This window comes from Monomorium pharaonis, chromosome 3, assembly GCF_013373865.1.
Source record: "Monomorium pharaonis isolate MP-MQ-018 chromosome 3, ASM1337386v2, whole genome shotgun sequence".
Classification (NCBI taxonomy): domain Eukaryota; kingdom Metazoa; phylum Arthropoda; class Insecta; order Hymenoptera; family Formicidae; genus Monomorium; species Monomorium pharaonis.
Genome location: NC_050469.1, coordinates 14,866,951 through 14,884,562, shown reverse-complemented (window position 1 = coordinate 14,884,562; position 17,612 = coordinate 14,866,951). Strand labels below are relative to the sequence as shown.

General features: G+C 34.2%; 3 protein-coding genes across 5 annotated transcripts; 2 read left to right on the top strand and 1 right to left on the bottom strand.

The window, feature by feature from the left end:
• Positions 1-668: 668 nt before the first annotated feature.
• LOC105837905 (zinc finger protein 706) lies at positions 669-3,605 on the bottom strand. 3 transcript variants are annotated; one of them, XM_012683080.3, is made up of 3 exons: positions 3,348-3,605; positions 2,412-2,556; positions 669-2,169 (listed from the first exon to the last, which is right to left on the bottom strand). In XM_012683080.3, exons 2-3 carry the CDS (start codon positions 2,553-2,555, stop codon positions 2,080-2,082), a joined length of 234 nt encoding a protein of 77 aa, XP_012538534.1. In that variant the 5' UTR covers position 2,556; positions 3,348-3,605; the 3' UTR covers positions 669-2,079. The 3 variants fall into 3 exon arrangements, with proteins under 3 accessions (XP_012538534.1, XP_012538535.1, XP_012538533.1); XM_012683081.3 differs by lacking the exon at positions 3,348-3,605 and adding an exon at positions 2,896-3,135; XM_012683079.3 differs by lacking the exon at positions 3,348-3,605 and adding an exon at positions 2,933-3,135.
• A 9,947-nt stretch (positions 3,606-13,552) lies between these two features.
• LOC105840362 (acetyl-CoA acetyltransferase, mitochondrial) lies at positions 13,553-16,983 on the top strand. Its single transcript, XM_012687274.3, has 8 exons — positions 13,553-13,698; positions 13,988-14,134; positions 14,242-14,356; positions 14,523-14,716; positions 15,208-15,498; positions 15,859-16,047; positions 16,134-16,291; positions 16,361-16,983. The coding sequence occupies exons 1-8, from the start codon at positions 13,672-13,674 to the stop codon at positions 16,479-16,481; spliced, it is 1,242 nt and encodes a 413-aa protein (XP_012542728.1). The 5' UTR covers positions 13,553-13,671; the 3' UTR covers positions 16,482-16,983.
• On the top strand, positions 16,409-17,565 carry LOC114254359 (glutaredoxin-like protein C5orf63 homolog). The gene is made up of 2 exons (XM_028190440.1): positions 16,409-16,541; positions 17,065-17,565. The coding sequence occupies exons 1-2, from the start codon at positions 16,528-16,530 to the stop codon at positions 17,351-17,353; spliced, it is 303 nt and encodes a 100-aa protein (XP_028046241.1). The 5' UTR covers positions 16,409-16,527; the 3' UTR covers positions 17,354-17,565.
• The last annotated feature ends 47 nt before the right edge of the window (positions 17,566-17,612 follow it).

Here is a 17,612-nt window from a genome sequence, read left to right as displayed (position 1 = left end):
CTCCATTTAAAAAACACAAATATTTGAACAAATTATTTAAATAAGTTATTTAAACAATGACTTATTTAAACAATAACATACGTTTAACTATAAACCTCCTTTTAGACCATAAGCACAAAAAGATGAATTCTTGCTTTGTACAGAAAACACGAGTTTATAATTATTCTTTTTACATAGATTTTCAACTTTCCATCCCACACTTCCTCGTGTTTATGACTCAAAACAAAATCTATAACTATTCTGATCCACGAGTTTTCGACTTTTCACACAAAGCGAGAAGATCCACACCTTCCTGCACTTACGGCCCGAAATGAGGTCTCTGTTTATTGTTTTGTTCCACATGGATTGTCAATTTTCTATACGAATGGTTTTGATTATAACTTCTGTTTGAATCGCCGCCAGGTTTTTTTATATTGGAACCACGTGTATATCAGATCCTAAATTAGGAGTGTACGATTTTAACAGCATTTTTTAACAGTAGAATCCATGTTAGAGTTAATTTAAAATGTTTCGCTAATGGTGAATAATTACCATCTGAAGACAGCTGTTAAAAATTCGGGCCTCGTTGTGCCATATTATTTCTGTTTTCTACCACGAAATTGTACAAATATTAATATGGCAAATATTATTTTATATATCCGTTTTATTTTATATGTCCGAGAGATATGCTGTAACGAATAAAGTTTATTGGATCATGTTACAACGTCACCACGAAATAACAAGAAAATATAAGACTATGACGCAAGCAATGACTTGCAAGTCATTGATCTATAGTGAACGCAAATAAAAGTACGAAAGATGATCATAATCAAAATCGAACATAGTTTTATAATACTTGCTCAATATAACGTATAATGGGATTACAATAATTTTTAATTAAAACATATGTTGGGTCGTGTTCATACGAGCGAAAGTAGCAACGCATTTTGAAATATGTTAATATCACATTCCAAGAATAATGGATTCTTTATTGAAGAATACAACAGAATATTCTTACATTTCTTAAAATTACATAAATACATAACAATAGAAGATGTGAATCAATTATTCTTAGTTTTACAGTACTTTAAGTACTACATATTTTACAAGCATAAAAAATGCATTATCGTTAATCTTTTCTATAACAACAGGAGGAATTATGCATGTGTTTATGGATAGCTTAGTATAATGCAAAAATGACAAGTTCTGTTGTAAAAACAGAAATAAAAATGTTTATCTCTATAAATGTAAAGGAAAATATTTAATATATTTATTTTTGCTGTGATTATTCCTATTTTAAAGAGCATACAATACAATCAACTATAAATTGGCAGTCACGTAGTCAAAGATTGTTATGTATATATCATTCAAACTCTAGTAATTTAAACAACCGTTTTTTATAACCTTATCTCTTAAAATTTATAACTATTAAAAGAAAATGCAACAAAGTCAATGATAAAAAATAATATTCTTTTCATAACGGAGAAATTTATAATGTGGAAATACTTGTAATACCTTTGTTCAAATGGGAACTTTTAAATAATAAAGGTATAATAAAAAACATGGATAAAATGCCCCCCCCCCCCTCTCTCTCTCTCTCTCTCTCTCTCTCTCTCTCTCTCACACACACACACACACAATGTTAAATAATGATTTAAGATTCTGTTTAGTCATTTATATTATGTTTATATATCTTTCTTTGTAAAATAAGAAATTGTTGGTGCTGCATTTCTCTTGTCATTCTTCTTATGTCAAAATTTGTTTCAAAATTTTGCCATTAAATTTATATGAATTTTATTTAGAAATATACACAGAATCTTCAGATGTAACGCTTATATGAAAAGTATCGATTATATGACGTAGGTGAAAAATGTTAGCATTTACAAATCAAGATTTTCTACAAAGTAAATCATCGATTGCTTAGCATTCTGAGTTATGCACAACAAGTCCGTCGAGTGTGATAGATTACTTAAAACACTAACAAGATTTATTTTCTGAAACTATGCAATGATCAGATGATGAATGTTGAACTATATCACTTTGTCAGTTGCAGCAAATTTTTCATGCGCTCTCACCCAATCCCCACAACACTTTATACTCTCATATATTCTTCAAATCATCTGGCAGCTCATTTTTGGGATGTTTATTTTCAAAGTGTTGCTTGTAAGTTTTAGGATCTGGCATTTGGGCCTAAAAATGAAAAATTTATGTCAAATTTATATTGATGATTATATTCATACCAAGCTTTCAAAAAAATGTGTAGATGACAAAGATTCCAATATACTAGTAATATACTAGTACACAACGACATATGAAAGAGTCGTGGTTAGACCATGAGTTGAGTACATGAGAGTAAAACTTAAGAAAAGGATGTTAAAGCCCAAAGTGACTTCTCACTCCTTCTTGAAGAGAATAAAGACAAAGATTCTGACCTTGCATACAGTACACACGTGCACAAGCGCTTTTTGTGCTGCCTTTTTTTGATCGTTGGCACTATGTCCTTGCTGTTTCTTTAGTTTTGCACTTTTTTCTGCTGCCTTTGCTTGAGACTGTATCTTCTGTTGTCCACGAGCCATTCTAAAAGTAAGAAGAGTCGACATATAAGTGGAAATATAATATTAAACCTATACTTTTTAGCTGAACTCGCATGGTTTGTTTTTCCTCCTTTTCCCATCAAAGAGAAAAAAAGAAAAAAAAATGAATTATACAAGTTCAATATATCTAAAGAGAACAAATCTATTAATAAAAGTAAAGCCTGTTTTTTCACAGAGGTGATAAACTATCACGTGTGACTGAATATAGAATATTAGCCAACAATACGTATCTAATTTCTTTAACTAATATAAATCTAACTAATCATATCCTTCGGTCGTCACCGTTAATAGAACTCTTTCTGTCTCTCTTTCTCTATCTCACCTTTCGAAATAGAATACAAAACCATATTGTACTCTACCTAGCTGACGAAACGTAAGGAAGCGAGGGTATTTGTGGAATTTATGTTTGCCGAGATCGTTCACGTGCCTCCTCGACCGCGATAAACGCTTCTACGGCCCGGAGTAACAAAACGTAAGGTGTGAGGTGGTATGAGGTCACTTTCGACCGCTAGAAAAAAAAGTGCAGGGAAAACTTTCTAGGACGAGAAAAAGAGAGTAAGTGTGTGTGTGTGAGTGTGTGACAGAGAGAGAGAGAGAGAGAGAGAGAGAGAGAGAGAGCGCTCAGGGCTTGTTTGTGTATCATCTGGAAGAGTTGTGCTCTCTCCTTTCTCGCAAAATTTCTTTCTTGTCTCTTTTTCGTCGCACGTCGGTCACGTATCCATCTCATTTCAAGTGTAGATGGTGCAGGATAGCGCAGCTGAACTGAAGTCTTACCTATCCGTTTTGACGACTCGGATATCTCGGATATGGCTCTTTCGCGATAATAAAGGCGCGAGCGATGTTCACCGACTCTTCTCACGCGGCGAGAAAGACGAAGAAATTGAAGAAAAATACTTTCCTCGGCAAAGAAAAGTCGAGGTGACAAAGATGAGCGAAGCGCCTTTCGTGCACTCGCGCGCAGCCGTCAAACGAGAAACACGTCCGCGTGTAGCGCGAGTTGGCGCGAGTCGGCGAATGCCGTAGAGCACGCTGCACGTTGCACGTATCCGACGCATGTGCTACTTTCACGCGTGTGCCGCCAGTGCATGTGGTTACACGACTTGCACGTTCAAGTTAAAGCCTAAACATAATGCCAGGCAATAGGAACAAGAAATAAAGAAAGAGAAAAAGAGAGAAGATCTTTCTCTCTTTCTCTCTTTCATTATTTCTGTTCTTATTGCCTGTTGCCTGGCATTGTGTTTAGGCCTTTAAGACCCTCACACATGAATTGACATAACCGTAACAGTAAGGTTTCGACCAATCACGTACTTGAATTAGCCGGTTACGGCAGGTTACGGTTATGATCGCCCAATCCGATGCGTCAAAACCTTACGTTATGGTTATGTCAATTCATGTGTGAGGGCCTTAAGGGCCATCTACAATGGAGTGTTTTAGTCGTAACAACGCTAAATCTACGACCATGCTGTCAATAATATAAACGACGTAACAATAATATACAAGCCGGCTATCATAGAGAGGTGACTAAAAACTAACCCCGAACACCTAAACGCTCATCGTAAGCACCCACTGAATTGGCTCAATGTCTGTTGTAGGCCGTAATCAGTAAAACAGTACGTAATGAAAATATTGTCTACGACTACTACTACGGCCTACAACTCTCCATTGTAGATGGCCCTTTAAAGGGCCATCTACAATGGAGTGTTTTAGTCGTAACAACGCTAAATCTACGACCATGCTGTCAATAATATAAACGACGTAACAATAATATACAAGCCGGCTATCATAAAGAGGTGACTAAAAACTAACCCCGAACACCTAAACGCTCATCGTAAGCACCCACTGAATTGGCTTAATGTCTGTTGTAGGCCGTAATCAGTAAAACAGTACGTAATGAAAATATTGTCTACGCAAATATTGTCCCCTTAAGGGCCATCTACAATGGAGAGTTGTAGGCCGTAGCAGTAGTCGTAGAAAATGTCTCCACTTCGTATTGCTTTACTGTTTAAAGCCTACAGCAGACATTGAGCCAATTCATTGCGTGCTTACGATGAGCGTTGGGGCATTCGGGATTAGTTTTTGGTCGCCTTTCTTTGATGGCCGGCTTGTATGTTATTGCTACGTCGTTTTTATTCTAGACAGCATTGCCGTAGTTTTAAGCTGGTCACACACACTTTCCATAGAACGTAACAGTAAGATTTCGACATGTTGGATTGGGCGACCGTAACAGTAAGCGACTAAATCAAGTACGTGATTGGTCAAAACCTTACTGTTACGTTCTACGGAAAGTGTGTGTGACCCGCTTTAGTGCTGTTACGGCTAAAACACTCCATTGTAGATGGCCCTTAAGGCGTAACGTAAGACTTAGCTAATGGAATCAGAAGATAGAACAATTCAACCAATCATAGAACATCCATAAGATATTATCCGTAACAGTAAACATAAAATATAATTTGACCTATTATAAATGACTTTTAGAAGATAAAAGAAATAGAAAAAGAAATATATAAATAGTTGTGAAATGTTTTATTTATATTTTTCAAAATATTAAAAGATTATTAATATATAAAGATATACCTATATAAATATAGTTTATAATATAAAAGAGAGTTTAGCCTTGAACCCTGGACGGGTCGAGGCGCGAAGAAAAGTTTTAGGTTTTAGGTTTTAGGTTAGATTAGGTTAAGAAGAAAAAGAAGCATAGAAAGAATTAATGATGATTTATTGTATGGATGAGAATAACTTCGCACTAAATCAATTAATAATAAGGAGTCTCCTGGATTAAATATGATATTGATATCCTCGTTATTTTCATTTTGTAATGCAATGTTAACTTTATCATTATTTGAAAATGTTTTCGCATATTCATAAATGAAAGAATTTGACAAAAAATGCGGTAGTCTGCCTTGTGAAACGAGATATTAATCGTTAAAGTTGACGACTTGACACTTGACAGGTCAACCTGTCATACTGACAAAATAAATTCAACCAAAAGCATAAACAGTTCAATGCAAAGTATTATTCTTTGCTTTAACCAAAATATATTGTACTTTTTGTATTTATACTTGGTTAAAGCAGAAAATATATTCTCTGTTTTAACCAAAACTACAAACAGTTATAACTAAAGTTTTAGTTATAACTTTATAACAAATTTTATAACCTGTCATCAACTTTAACGATTAATATTTTGTTTCACGAAGCAGACTGCCACATTTTTTGCCAAATTCTTTCGTTTCGTGTCAAAACGCGTCGAATGAACATAAATTTATCGATATTCGAGGTGGAACCCGTATTCTAAATAATTATCATTAATAATTAGATTTATACTTTTGTGCAATACAGATCCGTATTATAATAAAAAAATTTTTACGCAATCACTCAAATTACATATAAATATACGTACTTTAATATTATTAAATATTAAATTATTATATAAATCAGATATATGCGTATTATACACATCTCAATGCAATGAACATAAAGAATAAAGACGTGCCACAACTTTTTAGTAGCAATCACTCATGTACATATACACATGTACATATATCAATTCTTCGTAAGTAAAAATTTCAACAGATTGAAATTTATGTTATGTTTAAGTTTACAGCTATTTCTAATGTTACTGAGGTGTTCAGATCTATAGCTATTTCCTGATTGGTTCTTAAGCTTATGTTTACGTCTTATGCTTATGTTTACGGAAATTCATGTGCGATGGCCTTAAAATAGTAGTATATTACGACTTATGTTTTTCTCTGCCTTACGCTACGACTACGACTACGACACCTACGTCTATTCTAGACCTACGTCTCGTTTTCTGCCTTCAGCCTAACTAGCATGATGTTTTAGGCCAAAATCACATGGTGCGGAATAGAGTTGTGGAATAGAACGTGCATCATAAAAGCAGCCAATCAGGGGCCCAATTCTTGAAGTCATTCGCAAGAGAAACGTATACGTAAATACTCGCTCTAACAGAAAGTTGTAAGTTTATTGATTAATAGCCATACGATAGTCAATAAATTTCTAACTTTTCTGTAAGAACTTTTCTGTAAGAATTTGCGAATACGTTTCTCTTGCGAATGACTTCAAGAATCGGGCCCCAGAGCTATTCCGCATTTTCTGTTCCGCAAATTTTTGACCGGTCTGTTCATATGGTGCGTCATAGATGGGCAATAACGCATCCGGAATGAAAATTATAAATGTAATATAACTTTTATTAAAATAAATCAAACGTTTTTATAAAATGTAATATTTGTAATAGCAATAATAATCATTAATATAATATTATATGAAATTTGGTATTAAATATTAAAAAGTTTAAAACAATATTTTTAAATTTTTGAACTGCATTGACACATTCTTGGTCATTTTTCTGCACCATGTGAACAGGCCGGTCAAAAATTTGCGGAATGCGTGATGTAGCCTTGGGGCTCTATTCTTAAATTTATTCGCAAGAGAAACGTATACGCAAATACTCGCTCTAACAGAAAGTTGTAAGTTTATTGGTTAATAGCCATACGATAACCAATAAATTTCCAACTTTTCTGTAAGATCAGAATTTGCGAATACGTTTCTCTTGCGAATGAATTCAAGAATAGAGCCCCTGGTCTCTTGGGTTAGGTCCACCAATAATCAAGATATTAATTTTTCAAATTATGCGAATGAGAGCGCGCCGAGGGAAGAGCTCAATCCGCTCGAGCCATAATACGGAAAAAAATTTATTATAAATGTTTGATAAGCTTTTATTATTTATTGTTCACAATTACGATAGAAATTAATTAGATTATTTGAGAATTCCATGTTAATATTTTGATTATTTGCAGACCTAACCCAAGACAATATTGGACTTTTATGTTCATCTCAATCCCTTTTACCTTTTTACAAAAATTGACCCATGTGTGTTGGGACACCCTGTATATAATATGTTACGAATGACAGATCCTTCATTGGCTTAGTTTACATCGTGCATTTGATACGCGTATCAGGTACCATATTCGTATCAAATTCGTACTAAATATTTAGTACGCACGATGTAAACGCTGCCGGATCAATTTGGTACGAGCGTATCAAGTAGGAGTATCGTACTAAACTGATACGCGTACCAAGTAATACAAATGTCGATGTAAACGCATAAAACGCATTTTAGAGAGAATTTAGCAATTGAGCATAACCTCAGTGCTAAAATCTAAAAACCGGTGTGAAAATGTCTTAGTAGGAGACATCAACATGAATTAAATTTATATTATATTTTTCACAGTACATGCTTAGTACATTCGATGTAAACGCGCCCGTACTAAGGCTTTGGTGCGCACCAAACTTAATACGCGTACTAATAAGGTTTTGACGATGTAAACTAAGCCATTGTATTAATTATATTTTAAGAATGGATGCTAGCATCTTTGAAGATCTATTATTAATAGTAGGTCCTGGAATTGAAAAACAATTAAATATAAAAAAACCAATTGCTTTATATACAAGACTGCAAATATGCTTAATATGCTATGATCAAGAGAGCTCAACGAAGTTAGCCCCCCACTTTGACTTTTCTTAATTTTCTTTTTACCAATCGTTTGGTGGTCGTTTGGTAGTGTTTGGTACCGTATTCCAAACGTTTGGTGGTTCCTCGTTTTTTCAGGAAATCAAAAGTACATTTTACGCGACTGACCAATCAGGAAGCTCGTTTAAAGGCAAACATTGGGTCTGTTCACATTGCTTCCAACGCCCGGATATATATTTATCTCGTTTCAAGTGTACAAACATTTTTGAGGATTTCAAGCAACGCGAACAAACCTATTAATTACTATCATAACATTATATCATCATTATATCATCATTATATCATCATAAAAATTTCAGAAATATATATTACTTAGGGCCACCGCACAAGCTTTTTCGTAACACGTTACGTTACGTTAAGTGCTCCATAAATCTAAGTTCGTACTTAAAATTAAACTTACATCAACGCACAAAGAAACTTTTAACGTAAGTTCTTAAGTTCTTACGTTAAGGATTTCTTTGTGCGTTGATTTAAGTTAAATTTTAAGTACAACCTAAGTTCGTATAGAGTACTTAACGTAACGTAACGCGTTATGGAAGAGTTTGTGCGGTGGCCCTTAGGTTAAATTTTGGTCTGTTCTTTCTATCTGCACTGTTGCACTGGTGCAATAAGTTAGAATGAGAAAAAATATACTTGTCTTACTTTAACTTATTGCACCGGTGCAACAGTGCAGCTAGAAAGAACAGACCATTAGACACACTTAGTATATAATACTTAGGTTGAACCATCCAAAAGTATATACCACTTAGGTTGAATTTTATTAAGTTTTATCTTGAATTTATTATTTTTTTCTTATATTATTTAGGTTAAACCATCCAATAATTTGTTCTATGACGCTATTACGCAACGACGCCATCGACGCGAACGCATGCAGAAAAGGTTATAGACACTGCAGCAATTAAAGCTCTTGACTGCTTCTATGACGCACGTTCTATTCCGCAGCTTTATCCCGCACCATGTAATTTCAGCCTTATATATATAATACATTGCAATAACTTTTACAGTCTCAAGATCATAAATATCGTGTCTTCGTTTCATTGTCGCATAAAGTTTGGCGTTTTCAAACATTATTGACGTATATACCCTAAGAGCACAGTTGACGAAAAGTCAACGAAAAGTCGACTTTTATAAGTCAATTTCACCACTTTCAATCATTCAATAATGTACTATCCAGTGCTATTGCTCTATCTGCGTCATTGATCATTAGACGTAAAAGATTTCGTGTTTGGGCCGACAAGAAAAAGAGGATCGACATCGTTATTTATCCATCGGAAAATGAAACGTCTGCCAAATTATAATATTTATTGAGTTATCGTAAATCGCAGATGATTTAGGAAAAAGAATATCACCACCAAAATAATTTGTTTGAAACAGGAGGTTCAGAATCACAATGATAAAGCAGCAAAGTACATCTATTTCTCTGATCAAAAAGTTTCGATAATTCCCGAAAACTTTTCCTCATATTTGACAGGACGAGTTAAACATCTACTCATAACCTTAAAAATATACTTCCATCCAAAATTTCTGCGTTTTTGATCTGGGGCTCTATTCTGTACCGGCTACCGACAACTATATCGGTGCATGTCGTTGTACAGGCTTTTTGCCATATAAAATATCTACGCAACGACACCGATAGTTGTCGGTAGGCAGTACAGAATAGATCTCCTGCACAGAAAGTGACTAAAATCTGACGTTTAAAGTTGACGGAAAGTCAACTTTTCGTTATGATGGGAAGTCGACTTTTAGTCGACGTTTTTTGGGTCATTCGCCGACTATAAACCGACTTAAAGTCGACTTTCGTCCTTAAAAAAGTCGACTTCAAGCCAAGTCAAGTTTCGATGAAGTCTACTTTAAGTCGACTTAAAGTCGACTTTTTGCTCTTAGGGTATGTACAAAACATACCTAACTCTTCATGCTAGTTACTTGCTAGTTTGAAGAAAAGTGGCGGACGTGAGAATACCATAGACCTTATAGGCCGGTATTCATAGTCGGGTCTTATATTTAAGATCATCTTAAGTACTGTTTTAAGATGCCATCAACCAATCACAGAGCCGTATTAGCATCTTAAGACATTGCTTGAGACGATCTTGAAATAAGATTTGACTATGAATACTGGCCATAGATATGGACCGGCAATTGCATGCCTACAGTTTAATTGTGTATAGAAAACGGTATCCAGAAGAGATGCGAGAGAGAAACAGACTTTTTAGTACTTCTTTCTCTAAAGTTACCGGAAATAACTATCGCGCATGTCAGCGCACATGCATACATATGTATATACATATATATACACATATTCAGTTAAAACACGTGACTAGATCCGTGACCAATCATTGGATTTCAATGTATAATATGTGCAAGCATGCGCGAAACATATTTCCGGATTCTTTAGAGAGAAGTATGGACACGGTTTTGCTTAGTATTGCCAGTCTATATCTATAAGGTCTATGGAGAATACCTACTTTTCTAATGTTTTAATATAACTATAGACTCTTTACTGCGCATGCGCTAAGGCCCGGTTCCACAACTTACGGTTAAATTAACTGGCCGATTATTCCATTGGAATTGACCAATCGTATTTGTTAATTTTGCTCAACGACAAATACGATTGGTCAATTCCAATGGAATAATCGGCCAGTTAATTTAACCGTGAGTTGTGAAACCGGGCCTAAGACAAGGACAGCCAGATTCCTTCAATTTTTATTTCTTTCTAATTGCCTGATGCTTTTTTAGCTGGCTCCCGCGCTCTATTCTGGCTGCGTTCCGAAATTTACTGCCAGTACTGAAAATCTATAGTACACGTAACATAAACTATAGATTTTCAGTACTAACAGTGAATTTCGAAACATAGCCTCTATCTTCTCTCTGAGGCTGCGTTTCGATATTCACTGTCAGTACTGAAATTCTACAGTGTATGTGACGTAAACTATAGATTTTCAGTACTGGTAGTGAATATCGAAATGCAGCCTGAATTGACATTGCAATATTATGGCGTTTTCGACCCGTGCTGGGTTAACCCCATAGAGCTTGTATTAATGGAGTGGCCTTGGTCCATCGCGACGCGCGCGGGGAGAATCGACAGAGAGGTAAATATATTCTGAGAGAGGTGAATTTTTCGTGTGGGAACAGGTTTGTAACTATACAATCCGAGGCCCGATTCTCGAACTCGTACGAAAAAAATTTTTGCTTACAAAGATAACACTGTGCATTCATTAAATGGTACATAATTTAGAATCTAAAAGATGCATGCCAATCAATGAATGCACAGTATTACTTTCATATGTAAAAATTTTTTGTACTAATTGTAACAGCCCAATGCCCAAGTAGGCACCAAGTAGGTAGGCTTAAAGACCTATAATCAAAGATTCGCCAATGGCGAACACAATTTTGATTGGTCACTTCAGTCACATGGTTTATCCGCCATTGCGTACCCACGCTGGGCGAGGAAGAGAGGAGAGTGCTCTGTGTTGAGCAGTATTATGGCGTCATTAATCGCTCCCGGAACGATTAACCCAGTCCGGTCGAACACGCTGTTGACCTAGTTTACACCGAGCACTTGGTACGCGTATCAAATAGTAAATAACTAGTGAATGTGTTTAATCATTGGCTGATCAGCTTAAATTCACTACTTGATACGCGTACCAAGTGCTCGGTGTAAACTAGAGCATTAGGCCTATTTCTACCAACATAAATTAACTTTAATCTTAGATTAAGGGCCACCGCACAAACTCTTCCATAACGCGTTACGTTACGTTAAGTACTCCATACGAACCTAAGTTGTACTTAAAATTTAACTTAAATCAACGCACAAAGAAATCCTTAACGTAAGTTCTTAAGTTCTTACGTTAAGGATTTCTTTGTGCGTTGATTTAAGTTAAATTTTAAGTACAACTTAGGTTCGTATAGGAGTACTTAACGTAACGTAACGCGTTATGGAAGAGTTTGTGCGGTGACCCTTACGTTAAAAGTTTCTTTGTGCGTTGATGTAAGTTTAATTATAAGTACGAACTTAGGTTTATGGAGCACTTAACGTAACGTAACGTGTTACGAAAAAGTTTGTGCGGTGGCTCTAAGGCCGGTATTCATAGTCGGATCTCATATTTAAGATCATCTTAAGTACTGTCTTAAGATGCCATCAGCCAATCACAGAGTCGTATTAGCATCTTAGGACATTGCTTGAGACGATCTTTAAATAAGATTCGACTATGAATACCGGCCTAAGTTACTCTTTCTAATTTTTGGAACTAGAATGAGATAACAAGTAAATTAATGCCCGATTTCTTCATGTCCAGTTATCTTGCGGTTAAAATTATCTAGGAGATAAACTACCAAATCCATGTACGTGATTGGTTAAACTTGAGATTTATCTTCCGGATAACTTTATCGTGAAGTAAAGAAATCGGGCATAAACCAAAATTAAAATTAATCTACGTTGGTAGAAATAGGCTTTATACCCGATTTCTTCACTTCCCGATAATTAAAGTTATGCGGAGGATAAATCTCAAGTTTAACCAATCACGTGCATGGATCTGGTAGTTTATCTCCTGGATAATTTTAACCACAAGATAACTGGTGCTCGATTCTTGAATTCATTCGCAAGAGAAATGTATTCGCAAATTCTGATCTTACAGAAAAGTTGGAAATTTATTGGCTGTCGTATTGTTTTTAACCAATAAACTTGCAACTTTTTTGTCAGAGCGAGTATTTGCGCATACGTTTCTCTTGCGAATGAATTCAAGAATCGAGCCTCTGGACGTGAAGAAACCGGGCATTAGTATTGTTCGTTTGTCTGTTCAGGGGCTCGATTCTTGAATTCATTCGCAAGAGAAACGTATTCGCAAATTCTGTTCTTACAGAAAAGTTAGAAATTTATTGGATATCGTATGGCTTTTAACCAATAAACTTACAACTTTCTGTTAGAGCGAGTATTTGCGTATACGTTTCTCTTGCGAATGACTTCAAGAATCGGGCCCCAGGGGCTCGATTCTTGAATTCATTTGCAAGAGAAACGTATTCGCAAATTCTGTTCTTACAGAAAAGTTGAAAATTTATTGGCTATCGTATGGCTTTTAATCAATAAACTTGCAACTTTTCTGTTAGAGCGGGTATTTGCGCATACGTTTTCTTGCGAATGAATTCAAGAATCGAGCCCCTGGGTCTACTCGGAGCAAACCCAAGCAGACCAACGCTCTTTAATAGGTTGGCGTCATCGGAATCAACCTATTAGAGTGCGTTGGTCTGTTTGGGTTTGCTCCGAGTAGACCCAGAACAGACAAAACGAACAAGGCTATTATTTATTGACCTTGAGAAGTGAAACAAATAGAGCAATGAAAATAAATGTACGCATACAGAGATCCTTTCAAAAACTTTCAAATAAGAGTGAGGTGCGTCACAAGTTTTATAGTGTGCGGAGAGGGCAAAGGTGAATATGAATACACATAAAGAAGAGACACCATATTGCATTGTATTGCACTGTAGAATCGAGAGAGTGGCTGCACACAGCTGCACATTAGAATTTTTTTTTTTCAATAAAAGATATTGTTTATTATGGCCACCATAACGAAATTAGCTAAAGTAAGTTAATAAATAATTAATACAGAACTCTTTGATATATATTTAATTTTTTATAAAAGTGTTATAAAGTATATTTTTCTACCATAATAATACGTAATCTACTTTACAATAATATATCAAATGCATTACAATAATTAATATACCAGATGAAGTTAATTAGATATGTGATTTTTATTTTTTTGATATTTATTTTTTAGAATTTTTAGAAAGTATATTTTTTATAAAGTTAATCTTTTCAATTTAATTAAAATTGTACAGGAACTAATTTAAAAATTAATTTCTTTTTCAGATGAATTTTGTGAGTAGACGCTTGTATAGTTCCAAAGTCAAATTAAACGATGTTGTAATAGTAAGTGCTGTGCGTACCCCAATGGGTTCTTTTCTTGGATCTCTTTCAAGCATGTCAGCTACTAAGCTCGGTGCAATAGCTGTGCAAGTAAGGCTTTAACATAGATGCTCATTATTAATATTTATATTTAACACTGAAGGCGACTGAATAAAGATAAGTTATGACTAGCGATTATTTATTGATTATTTCTTTAGACAGCTATTGAAAGAGCAGGTATTTCCAAAGAACAAGTCAAGGAAGTATACATGGGCAATGTCTGTCAAGGTTTTTTGGGTCAAGCACCAGCTAGACAAGCTGTATTATTTGCAGGTTTTTAACTTTTTTTAAGTTGATACCAATATTGTACAAATTTTTGATATAATAATGAGATAAAAATGTTTCTTTCATAAAACAGCTTCATAAAGTTGTGTGATGTCGAAAGAATACATATTGAAGTTTATTATAGATATTGTTAATTTGATTAATGTATTTATAGGTCTTCCAAAGTCAACAATATGCACAACTGTGAACAAGGTTTGTGCAAGTGGCATGAAAAGTGTCATGCTGGCTTCTCAATCGTTGCAATGTGGCCATCAAGAGGTTGTTTTAGCTGGTGGTATGGAATCTATGTCCAATGTACCATATTATTTAGCACGTGGTGAAACATCGTATGGTGGAGTAAAACTTGAGGTTGAGTTTATTTTTTATATAGAATAAAATTGATTTACATCAACTTTTTACCAAGAAAAAAGACTTGATTTTTAATATAAATATAATATAAATTTAACCATACACATTCTATATCTTAAAATTAATAACTAGAATCTGTCAGTTCTCATAACATTAACATTATTTCAATACAATTGTTTATTCTGTTATAAATTTACTTAACAATCTTTAACATCTAAACCTTTAAATAATATTACATTATTATACGTTTATTATCATTTATCTACATTGTACAGTTCATTATTATAATTTATCTAATTTTCTATTATCTAATTTTAAGTTTACTTATCATCTACATTAATCTCCATCTTTTGTCTCTTTTAAATATCTAGCTTTTCTTCTAATTTTATCTTTTTATTCTTATTAATTTGTGTGTGTGTGTGTGTGTGTGTGTGTAGAATTATGAACGAAAATATTTATTTATAGCAATTAACATCCAAAAACTTTAACAGGATGGCATTGTATTTGATGGATTAACTGATGTTTATAATAAATGTCACATGGGTAACTGTGCTGAAAACACTGCTAAAAAATTAAATATCACTCGTCAGCAACAAGATGAATATGCTATCAGCAGTTATAAGCGCAGTGCAGCAGCTTATGATAATAATGTATTTAAAGATGAACTTGTATCTGTCAATGTACCTCAAAAGAAGGGTAAACCAGACATAAGTTTCACTGCAGATGAAGAATATAAAAGAGTCAACTTTGAGAAGTTTGGAAAATTGAGCACAGTTTTCCAGGTAAAGTGATTCTTTGACTTCTGATTTATTCATTTATATTTATATCTAATATTTACTATATACAGTTTGACACAGGTTGAGAAAACTTGAGAAGTGGTTCTAAATGATAAAGACGAGAAAAACGAGAATAAAGAACAACAAAAAACAATTAAAACTTTTTTTTAGAATTATAAATGTTTAAATATTCATGGGCTTTAGGTATTTTTTAGGACTATTTAAACATTAGTGAATATTTAAAGATTTATAAATAATTACAATTTATTCTTTATTCACATCTTATTTATTTTATCATCTAGAATCACTCCTCAACTTTTTCCTCGACTATTGCCTCTATGTGTATTCTTACTTGTATATGTGCAGAAAGAGAATGGTACAGTAACAGCTGGAAATGCATCCACTTTAAATGATGGTGCTGCTGCTTTAATCTTAATGACCAGTGACGCTGCTCAAAAACTAAATGTGAAACCGCTGGCTAGAGTTGTCGCTTTTCAGGACGCGGCGACGGATCCTATAGATTTTCCAATCGCCCCAGCTCTTGCTGTGCCATCGGTAAGTTGATCATATGTATATAGACGGTTGAAGTGACGATTGAATACTCTCCAGGAACAATATTATAAATTTTTATTTGCCTTTAGCTCCTTCAAAATGCTGGAGTTAATAAAAATGATATAGCTCTGTGGGAGATCAATGAAGCATTCAGCGTAGTAGTTGTAGCAAATCAGAAATTACTTGACATCGATCCTACTAAAGTAAATATTCATGGTGGTGCCGTTTCGCTTGGACATCCTATAGGGTGTGTTATTTGAATATATTTCATTAGTTTGCCTTAAAGCATATTGTGAAATTAATATAAATTTTATAGCATGTCAGGAGCACGTATCGTAGTACACTTGGTACATGCTCTCAAAGCTGGAGAAAAAGGCGTCGCATCAATTTGCAACGGAGGCGGTGGTGCGTCATCAATCTTGATTGAGAAATTGTAAGTTCGTAAATCATCACGGTGATCCAACATCATCAACGATATAAATCATGTATAAAGAAAAGTAATTATTTTTATACTACAAAACTATATGCTGTTAAAACAATATTCTAGAGTTTTATACCTTTTTTAATTTGAATTAAATAAGTAAAATTTATTGTTGTATAAAAACGTTTTACATTTTTCTATGACACACACACACACACACACACACACACACACACACACACACACACACACACAAAATATGTGTAATATAAAATGGCTTGCAATTGACACATGAAAGTACATTTAAACAAAAAAATATTTTTTACTGTATACTTTTGCTGTATATTTTATTATTGCTCAAAGCATATCTTTCGCATAGCAAACTAACGCTATTTGTCATCATTTTAATGTCAAAATGACATCTTTGACGACATTTTAACATCAAAATGACCTAGCTTGCTATCTTATATACTTTGTTGTTGTTAATACAAAAATAAACCTTTCTATCAACGGCTTGATTTGATTGACTTTTTCCTTGAACTTTAATATGTATAAAAGAGATCTCTCAAAAAAGGAAGCATATTATATATGATTTTTAGGTATCATCCGATATCTTCCCCACCAAAATTAACATTGTACACAAAAAGTCCGTGTCCACTTTGCGACATTTTAAAGAACGAGCTACATTTTCGTTTTGCCGATCGTTATCAATTGGAAGAAATTGACATCGCTGCGCAAGGAAACAAACAGTATTTTAATTTGTATAAATACGATATACCAGTCCTTTTTTTAGAAGGTCAGTATTTGTGCAAACATCGATTAGACGCCGACTTGTTAGAAAGGAGACTTGATGAATTAATTTCAAGAAAAGATAAATGCACGCATTAAGATGCTAAAACTAGGATCATAGACCTTCAAATTTATTATGTGTATGTGTGCGTGCGTGCGTGCGTGTTGTGTACACGCACGCGTATGTATCGATTTTATTATATGGCATATACATATGTATATATAAAAATCACATGTTTCTTTTTTACATTTGTTTATTGGGCCTTGTAATATTCGATTTCTTTAGCGAAATAAAAAAAACAGATAATGTATGTTTTCTTCCATTTGAAATCTTTCACATTTCTCTCTCTTCTATAAT